The 10,280-nt window shown below is 43.0% G+C and overlaps 1 protein-coding gene across 1 annotated transcript; it reads right to left on the bottom strand.

The window, feature by feature from the left end:
* Positions 1-737: 737 nt before the first annotated feature.
* LOC146559459 (uncharacterized) lies at positions 738-9,580 on the bottom strand. The gene is made up of 2 exons (XM_085244330.1): positions 9,161-9,580; positions 738-953 (listed from the first exon to the last, which is right to left on the bottom strand). The coding sequence occupies exons 1-2, from the start codon at positions 9,578-9,580 to the stop codon at positions 738-740; spliced, it is 636 nt and encodes a 211-aa protein (XP_085100456.1).
* Between the last annotated feature and the right edge of the window lie 700 nt (positions 9,581-10,280).

Here is a 10,280-nt window from a genome sequence, read left to right as displayed (position 1 = left end):
AGGAAAGGGAAAAAAGACAAGTACACACACAGACATACACGCACACACAGAGGGACACAAAGGACAAAGACATAATGGGAACCTAATAGACAAGAAACTAAACTAATCATAAGCAAACTCAGAGCCATAGGATTAACTCAAAACTAATGAATGAACCTTAAACTGTAACATAAGACATAATAGTCACCAAAAACATAAGAAACTCAAAACACTGGGTCAGATGAGATGGCCTTTAATTGTCAGTTGCAGGTCTTTTGCCCACAACCGAGATGACAGACCTTGCCGACCGTACATACAATACACAAACATCACATTGGGGAGACAGGTCAGGCTAGGTAGCGAGGAAAAAAACATCGAAATGTGTAAAACAAAAGGATAATGCAGGAATGCTCAGATATCAACACACTATAGCACAATAAACACAGACAAGCAACATGGGAAAGTGTTCCAGTGTGTACATCTGATCTGGGACGGCTGCAATCTTCGACTGCGCCTCCATAGTTCAGCTGAGAGAGTGTCCTTCGCCCTGCCAAGCGAAGTAAACAAAAATGTGTTTTTCGAGTCCAGCCAACCCAGGTGGCCTTGCATGGAATGGGAAGGAACAGACTCAACACAGTCATTATCAGGGAATTTTTATTCGGCTCCAGCCTTGAGCCCACAGCTGGCGCCGAAGGGGTAGCCAGATTATGATGGTAATTTTTCTTTTGCAACAACTCATGAGAATTTCAAGCTGTTCTTTAACACTCCGACACTGGTCTCTCAATCTCCCGTTGGATAGCCGCGAGTTTCTCCATGATGTTATTAACCTTCATTTCCGTGGTCTTGTCATTCTTTTGCTCAAAGAGCAGATTCTGAGACCTCATGACCGCAGTCAGCTGTTCCAAGATGTAATCCAACTTCCACTCAGAGGTGTTGTTCTGAGTGGACTTTTCCTTGATGTAATCCAATGTATGCTCAGAGCAGGGGCGATTCTAGGATCAGAGCTTTGGGGGTGCTGAGCACCCAGAGAGCTGCCCAGCCAGCCAAGATACACTTTACTTGTCACAATGAGACTAGGGGTGGGTTTTGATAATCGATTTATCGATTAAAATCGATTCTGGCTTGGATAACATGATAGTGATTGATTAAAATCCTGAATCGATTTTGCCCGAAACGCCAGAATCTCAGGTTAAACCTTACAAACAGCTAAAACAGTAAATGAGAGCAGGAACACGGATTCTGCACAAAGACGTAAACACAAAGCTCGGACCCGCCGACGGATCAGAATCAGTGAGATGTCGCCTTTCTCACCCGACGGGACGGACACGATCAGGGCTGAAAGCCGACAGCTCGCTGATTCCGATAAATAAATAAATTATTACAAAATATTAACAAATATATATATAAAAATGGAGGCAACTGTGCCTGTGGTAGAACGTATACAATGCATGAAAAAACTTTACTGCAGATACTAATTTGACTAATTTAATAATACTAATTTTGTGTTGTAAGATTTATGAGTTGGGCAGCACGGTGGCACGGTGGCTAGCACTGTTGCCGCACAGCAAGAAGGTCCTGAGTTCAATTCCATACGGTGGCCCCTAGAGACAAAGCACGTACAAACTCCAAAACACTTGCAAACTCCAAAACACTTGCAAACTCCAAAACACATGCAAATTCCAAAACACATGCAAAATCCAAAACACTTGCAAACTAAAAAACACATGCAAACTCCAAAACACTTGCAAAATCCAAAACACTTGCAAACTAAAAAACACATGCAAACTCCAAAACACGTACAAACTCCAAAACACTTGCAAACTCAAAAACACATGCAAATTCCAAAACACAACGGAAGTGCTCCAGGACGCTAGGGGCAGTGTTGAGCTCGATTTGCAAAATAAATGGCAAGTTTGTCTGTATGGGACGGTCTAGTCTCCGTTGCACTTCCCAGGTTGCCTAGCAACCATGATACTAACCGCTGGAAACGTGTCATACAACTTGGTTTGACAGAAATGAGGGAGAACATATTTGTTTGTTTGTTTCTACAAGAGCTTTGTGTGATTTGATAAGTATCTGAGGCTGAGGCCACAGGACAGTAAAACATGATTTTTGGGCTTCATTTCTGTACTGAACAGTTATTTCAAGATTAGTTAGTAAATAAGAATTAGCTGGTGTTGTTCATGAGACTAAAGTCATATCACTTTGGTAATGTAAATATAATATGGCCAATATTATAGTTATTATATTAATCATTATTAGCTATTACAGCAGTGAACATGAACTCTGTGTCAAATACTGAGCTTCAGTACAGATTCAAGTTGCAGTTATTTATATGTCTTATCACCTTAAATCTTCACTCAAAGACAAGTATCTTTGACAGTGCATATATAGGTGTATCATATATAAGAGACAAATGTTGTTCCTTCAGTATGTTGGCATTACTAAATTTGGCTCATTGCTTACATATATTTATAAAAAGAAAATGTACAAGCTATGATAACTGTTTCTGATAAAATGAAGAGTAGACTGATATATGAAATATTCCTTTATTGGGTGAGAAAATCAGACCATGTCATAACTGCTTTAAGTCATACAGAATAGATATCAGAGCCTTAAACAGGCTGGCTTCTGCTAAATGGGTCAAACTGGGCAGAAAGTATACAAACACATAACATCCTTATAGAATATGATGTAACACTATAGATCAACTTACCTCAGAATATATAAAGCATATAAACAATTACAGCAATATGATGCAACAAACACAGCAGTGCTACTAATCCAAAATACTCAAAGCTTCATAGAACTGAAACAAACATTTATTTTTAGGTCCATTCTGCTGCTGATACATACTTTAGGTTTCTGAATATTACACTTGTTGCTGCCTTTCATAGTGTGTAACTTGAAGGCCCTGAGTACTTTCTCCCACACTGAAAACACTGGAATGATAAAATGATTTGAACATTACCTAATAAGACTGAAAGAAATCTCTGTCCCGGGTTTCTCCGTGGATCGGGTTTCCTCCAAGGCGTGAGCACCGATAAGCAGAGTTTTGTCCTTTCCTTATAAGATTCCTAATTATTCAAAGTAACGCTCAGGTATGCCGTTCAGCTGGGTTAGTTACGACGTCGGGAGCAGTTAGGAGAACAAAATGATACAGAGACTGTTCAGGTTGCTCTCCCACAATCAACTCAAAGGTTTATTCAGTATACAACAGTTTATATAGAGGAAAAAAAGGTTCGTGTGTCAGCAGGTTCTCAGTTCAAACCGGTACAGACCAAATAAGGAAACGTCTTCCTGCCTTCTGAGCAAAGAAGTATCCTTTGTGTAGTTTATCAGTTCAGCTACAATTTATGATCATCCCAGCAAAATACACTCCTAGACATAGAATACAGAGTTCTTTCATTAGTGAATTCTGAAACAAACCACCTGGCCTTTAACAAGCTCTTTTCTAAAGGATAAGGAAGGGAGGATGGGAGTAAGGAAGTGGTCTCGTCTCTGTGGTATTTTCGACCTTGGGGTACCAGCCTGTGAGTCTTACACATCAATTCTTGGGTCACAGAGAAAGAGAAAAACAACTAGTAAATGGGCCTTATTGAGTAACAGTTTTCCTGTATAATATCACTATAAAACAATATCCTGTAAATGCTACCATGGTATCAAAATATCACAACAAAGACTGATTCAGGACAGACAATTAGTTATTTTAAACTTTTCTAGCAGTCCTTCACAAACAGGGAACAGTGTCTATTCTCTCCATCTGTCAGCTGCTGCTGGCTCTTCCTCCTCCTCTTCCTCACACACTGTTGAGTTTGTCCTGGTGGATCATCAGGGGTGCAAAGCCTCACAGATGATGTGCAGCAGTGTGTCCCTCAGTCTGTCCTCACTCTGGACACTTGCAGTTGTCACACATGGAAATCAAATGTGTGATAAGCTGCAGGATTCAAACACAAGTGTGACTTATAAACACATGTTCATACTTTTATTACACAATCAGAGAGAAAGAAACAGAGAGAGAGTGCAGGACAGACAGACAGGTGAAAGTCTCAGGTGTATACACTGCTACAAAACAGCACAAAAGAAGGAGGATTTAGTGTTTGTGTTATTACGAAACAAGAAGAGTTCCCAGATGGTACAGTGAACACATGTGTGACTCCTGCAATTAAAGCATCTTTCTTTCAGCTTAACGAGTGAACCGTCAGCTCGTTCAAACACACGTTAAAGTCCGTTTGGCTCGACACCACCGAACAGAGGCAGCAATGTAACATAGCTAACATTAACAGTGCAGTGGATCCTGCTTGTGCCGTGATATTCAGGACTGCAAACCGAACAGCATCACTGACTTTCAGCTTGTTGTGTTTGTGGATATATGACTGACTTTAATTATCCACAAAATCATCTCTGTAAGATTAAGGTCGACTATATATATTTTTTTTAAAGTAAAGGCTTTAAAACCAAGTTAATTCTGAAAGTACAGACATCGCTAATGTCACATAACTTTCCCAACATATGGCCAACAATAATGGTTTAATGTTCTTCATTAAAAAAATATTTGCACATAAATAAGTGACATAATATTCAGTACTTACTTCTGAAAGTTTACTCTTCCTCCGCTCCGCTTCCACAGTTTTTTTTCGGCAAAATTATCCACACCACTACCGCGCTATGAAGTCTGGGATATGTTGGGCCATGAAGGCTACACCGACCCATCCTTAAAATTCAGGGAAATTAAGGACGTATTTGAGGGCCGCATGTAGAGCAGCCTTTGAATTGGGACAGCCTTCTCTTGTCGCTGTGACGTAATCGGCCTTAAAATGCGGCCTTTAAGGCTGCAAACCCCAAATCCAGTCATTGGTACTTCCTGGCTTGTGTAGTTACTAGGTAACAAAAGCTCAACACTGCCCCTAGCGTCCTGGAGCACTTCCGTTGTGTTTTTGAATTTGCATGTGTTTTTGAGTTTGCAAGTGTTTTTGAGTTTGCAAGTGTTTTGGAATTTGCATGTGTTTTGGAGTTTGTACGTGTTTTGGAGTTTGCATGTGTTTTTTAGTTTGCATGTGTTTTGGAATTTGCAAGTGTTTTGGAATTTGCATGTGTTTTGGAGTTTGCAAGTGTTTTGGAGTTTGTACGTGCTTTGTCTCTAGGGGCCACCGTAATTCCACCATCAGGCCAGGGTCTTTCTGTGTGGAGTTTGCATGTTCTCCCTGTGTCTGCGTGGGTTCCCTCCGGGTACTCCGGCTTCCTCCCACCGTCCAAAGACATGCAGCTTGTGGGGATAGGTTAATTGGATAATCCAAATTGCCACTAGGTGTGAATGGTTGTCTGTCCCTGTGTGTTGGCCCTGCGACAGACTGGCGACATGTCCAGGGTGTACCCCGCCTCTCGCCCTATGACAGCTGGGATTTGCTCCAGCACCCCCCACGACCCTGAAAAGGATAAGTGGAAGCGAATGGATGGATGGAGATTTAGGAGTTTCATGTTTTCATAGTGGTACTTAGGAGAGCTTGACATTTTTTATCAGGTGGTACACACTGTAAAAAGTTTGAGAAACACTGATAAGGTAAGTGTATGTGTGCTTTTAGAAAACATTTAAAGCTGCTGTACAGAATCTTTGAAACAAGCTGGCTTAAAACATTTTTAGAATATAAACAGAGCACTCTGCTTCTCTTTACAGCTCCTCACGTACGTACTGCGGCAGTCATACAGACAACTGTATGGTCCAAAAGTTGGCCTACCTATTACTGGCTGAGGTTTTGGTAGAGTTGTGGCTGAACCACATAAAAATATATACTTAATTTTAATCTCCCCGATCAATTATAATGTTATGTTGGAATGTTGTTAAAGAGGGTCAAAAATGTTTCAACCCAGTTTGTTTAGCAGATTCTGTATAGCAGCTTTAATATAGGGAGAACACAACTTCCTGATTGTGTGAGTAAAATTAGTTTTTTTTTTTCTTTGTCATTTTAACAGTTTCTGCCTGTCACTGTTCCCTGTCTGTTTTCTTACCTGGTTCTTCCTGATCTTGTACTTTCTCCTCACATTCTCCTCTTTCCTCTCTCCCTGTTCGGACCGACAATCATACACAAATAGATTGTATTCAATTAGATGAAAAATTACATTAATATGAAAAAATACTATTAAGATCACTAACAAAAAGTCCTCTCTCAGTGTACTTTCAACCAAAAGGAAAATAACCAAACCACATGAACATCTAATAAAAGATATAAATATTGAAACACTGATCCAACATTATTCTTGATTGACGAATCATTTGATTTTACACTTTTACCTGAACGTGGCTCCTTTTTTTTTGAAAAAACCTCCTTATATCCATTATGAACCTGGCTGTCTCTCTGTATACACACACACACACACACACACTAGGAGTTATAAGGTTAATGGGCATCCAGTCAGTTAGCTAGTTAGTATCCATTTCTTTTCTTTCTTTTTTTTTGTCCCGTTTGGATCTTTAGCCATCAGAATTGTTGTCTTAAGGCCAAGAACGATGCCAGGCGGATTTATTTTACCAAGTGGATCATCATGGCCTTGCCATATTTGTCCATTTGATTGACCTTTATTATAATTATGAATTTATTTTATTTTCAGTTGCTACAAACGGGACAGACATGACTGAGGGATAGGACAGGGAGAAAGAATGAAAGAAAGAGAGGGAGAGAAAGAAAACCAAAGGGGAGAAGAGACGGTGAGAAAGGGGGGGGGGGGGAAGAAAAAAAAAAACAAACAAAACACCTGGATCACCTGTATGGAGAAAAAAAACAGAAGAGAAAGCAAACAACAAAGAGCAACATAATAAAAAAACAGCACCATCACAATAAACTAGCTAGCAGTAGATAACAGTAGATACTAAATAATATATTGTGCAGCACGCAAGATAGACAGCGCACAATGTGCTTTGAGGCAGCAGCCAAGAAAGGTGTAGTCCGCGTCTGTGAACACCCGTGTGTACACCTGTGTGCATACCTGTGTGGATCAGCATGCTTGTATTCCAAAGGTTTCTCCATGTAACGATCTGCTAGGGAGTGTGGGTAGCCATAGCCCCGTCCACCAGGGTATGAAGCAGGTATGGAGGAGATCCAGGCCCCAGATATCCAGAGGCCCCAGAGTACAAGGACTCGAGGAGGACCACCAAAGGGGGGGAAACCGTGCCACCCTCCTGGGAAGAGCTGAGTAGAGCCCAAAAGGAGAGGTCACCCCGCAGCTACGGAGCAGAGGCCAGAGGGGGTTGCAGTGGCGTGCCCGCGGGCTCTGCCGGCAGCCAGCTGTGCCAGAGAGGACCGAGCTTCAGGCCCAGAGGCCAGAGGCCTGAGGGCATCCCACCCCCCGGAAGGAGCCCAGCCAGGCCACAGGCGCCCGGCCCCGCCAATCGGCCACCAGGAGTGAGCCAGTACATACATGAGCGCCCAGCCCCAGGCGACAAGGACCACCAACACACCAACGTCTGAGGGCATCAGCCACCGGCAGGGAGTGTCGTGAGGGGAGATAGGCCTCCGTACTTTAGAGGACCTGAGATGTACCCAGAGAGGTTGAGTCTAAGACCCAACCTGACATATAGACACAGACGAACAGGCACACGCGGACACAGACGTGCATTCCCACTCCATATGCACAACCAAATACTCGGCACTCACCCAACGTGTAGACAGACACAAATAGACACTGCACAGACAGTCGCACTCCCCAAACATACTCTATATCCCAGGTCCAGGTACCCCCGCCCTCAGAGGGGCAAGCCACACCTAGACCCAGGAGATGTAACCCTTCTCTCTGGGGTGGAGGCAAGCGGACCACCTCCGTATCTGCAGTAGCAGGGAGGCCCCGCATCCCAGATCCCAGTCGGACAGCCAGCACCTCCTCCCAGCCCCCCAGCCCTGACGGCTAACAGAACCGGGGTGTCATGGTCCCGGGCCATGTGGGCCCAGTATTCGCAGTTTTGTGTGTTTTGTATTTCATTCCCTAGTCATGCCTTGGATTATTTAGTTAAGATGGTCCTTATTTGATTACCTCCTGTGTGCCCCTGTGTATCTGTGAGCCCTCGTCTCTCCTTGTGTTTATTTCTATGTTTTCCCAGCCCGTTATGTCTGTGTTCTCCCCGTGCTCTCTCTCCTCCTGTTTGAACCTCTGTACTTCCTGTTTTACTTTGCCCGTCTCCCGTCAGTGTTGTGTTCACTCCTGCCATGTCTTGTTATGATTATCAGTGTCACCTGTGTTCCCCATGTGCTCCCACTTCCCTCGTTAACCCTCTGTGTATTTATGTCTGCGTCTCCCTCAGTTATGTGTCGCGTTCTCCCTCATGCTGTATGGATTTCCCTGTGTTCCTTGGTGAGCTTTATGTTAGTTTTTCCCAGTCTAGTTTTGTATCGCCTGTCATCTTCTGTTAAGCAATAAAGCTGCCTTTTGAGTTCATCCCTTGAGTCCGTGAGTTTTTGCGATTGGGTCCTCATCCTGCCTGCCACACAGCCGTATCATGACACGGGGTGAGTGAAGACCTCAAACCTCCCTACGCCCGCTCATATGTAGTGTTGCTGTGTGCTGTTCTAAAGTGCATTTAAAACTCAGGAGAGCATGGTACTAGCTTGAGGGTAGGGCACCAGCGCCAGAGGTGGGTTGGAGTACAGTTAGTATCCATTTCAAACAGGATAGCGGTAACAACAGTAGGCTGCGGACAATTTTAAGTTTTAGATTTTAAATAGGTTATATAAATTTCAATGGGAGCAACAGGACGGTCAAATGTAGCTGATTTTACTACAGAGCAGGACGGACTGTAGAGTAGCAAACATAGTCGGAAAACACGTTTTCAACACAGCAGGTTAGCTGGGTGTAATGTTTTTCAACATGGTCTGACTCCTACTATATAAAGAGTAACTGAAGGTTAAATTCAGCAATATGTCCGCTCCGCTGCGTTTCAGCCACCATTGCTCTGGCAGTATCGGCGCTAGAGCCAGAGTAGGGAGGGGAAAGGCGAGCTGGAACAAACCATTTTGGGAGGGGGGGATATCTATACTTTTGTTGTTGAAATGTTACATTTCAACCAAGTACTGTAATCTTTTTATATTTTTAGTAGTGGGTCACACAAACAACAAATATTGTGAAAAAAAGCAAGAAATCTTTGGGGGTGCTTTGATTCATTTGGGCTAAAATCGAACATTTGGGCTAAAATCGCCCTTGGCTCAGAGGTCTTATTCTGAGTATTCACTGCAGCCATAAGCGCCTCCAAGCTCTTAACCATGCTGCACTCAGTGAGTCCTTTCTGAGAAGTCGCGCCTCGTGCCATCGTTTCAATCCCAGCGGGCAGCCTTGGGGGGGTTTGAACAGCCGGTTCTGCTTTCTTAATTCTCTGATAAGCCAGGGCCAAGCCAGCTCCGATCAGCAAGAACCCTGTTATCATGGTTCCGAATAGGTAGATCTCTTCAGCGTCCTCGATCGACAGTCCCGCCAGGCACATGATCCTCCATGTCTGCCACCCGTCCATCGTGTATGCGGCAGGGAAAGTCCCTCCAGGGCACTCGGGCTCTCCCGAGCCCAGACTTCTCGTTGAGGAAAGGGTGTCAATAGCATTCAGAGACCAGTTGATCAAATCCATAATTCTCTTTAGGTTTTAGAAACAGACTGTGAGAGAGTGTTCTAGGGAAAGTAATACAAAAAACACAAGACTAGACAGGGACATAAGAACTAAACAGGGAAGATAAGGGAGAGGAGAGGAGAAAAAGTGCATCCGCCTCCTCCGAGAGCCAAAAGGACCAGTGAATCAGAACCATGGCAGTGAGGGTTCATATTGGTTGTTATAACAGAGGTTTTCTTATAAATAACATCGCTTTAAGAATATTTAGATGACTAGGTTGTCTAAATATGTATAGAATCAGGAATAAAAATGGGGGGCTATTTGATCCCTAACAGATGTTAGTTAAATTAGGCAGAGAAAAGAGGCATATCATCATGTTAATCACTAAAAGCTATGGGGTTATACTATAGTTGCACAAGAAAAGCATGTCCTTGGAATATCTCTATTTTGAGGCAAATGAAGATTGCTCACTACTTTACAATCTCTATTCAAACACACACACATACATGCCACCATATGCACGCCGTACCATTTAACAGAAACTACTTATCTTTTTAGAAAAAGCAACATTGCAGAAGAATGTTTCTTTTTTTTTTTCCCATTTTACTCAAAATAAGATGTGACATCACACAAGGGAAACTTCTCAACTCTGGTTATCTTAGTTGGCGCTATTCTGCATGTCTAAATATAACCGATACCTTTGACCTGCTGCACAATCTGC

Source organism: Mchenga conophoros, linkage group LG14 (assembly GCF_057382185.1).
Source record: "Mchenga conophoros isolate Kocher_MC1m ecotype Shallow Benthic linkage group LG14, M_conophoros_male_GT1.1, whole genome shotgun sequence".
NCBI classification, from domain to species: domain Eukaryota; kingdom Metazoa; phylum Chordata; class Actinopteri; order Cichliformes; family Cichlidae; genus Mchenga; species Mchenga conophoros.
The sequence above is the reverse complement of the archived record's forward strand: the minus strand, read 5'-3'. Positions and strand labels throughout refer to the sequence as shown.

Bases quoted from the DNA above. Each gene is read 5' to 3' on its own strand.
- LOC146559459 (XM_085244330.1), bottom strand. From the start codon at position 9,580: ATGGATTTGATCAACTGGTCTCTGAATGCTATTGACACCCTTTCCTCA. The intron at 954-9,160 runs GCGATTTTAGCC...CCCTGCTCTGAG, and splicing joins ATAAGACCTCTGAGCCAAGG to CATACATTGGATTACATCAA.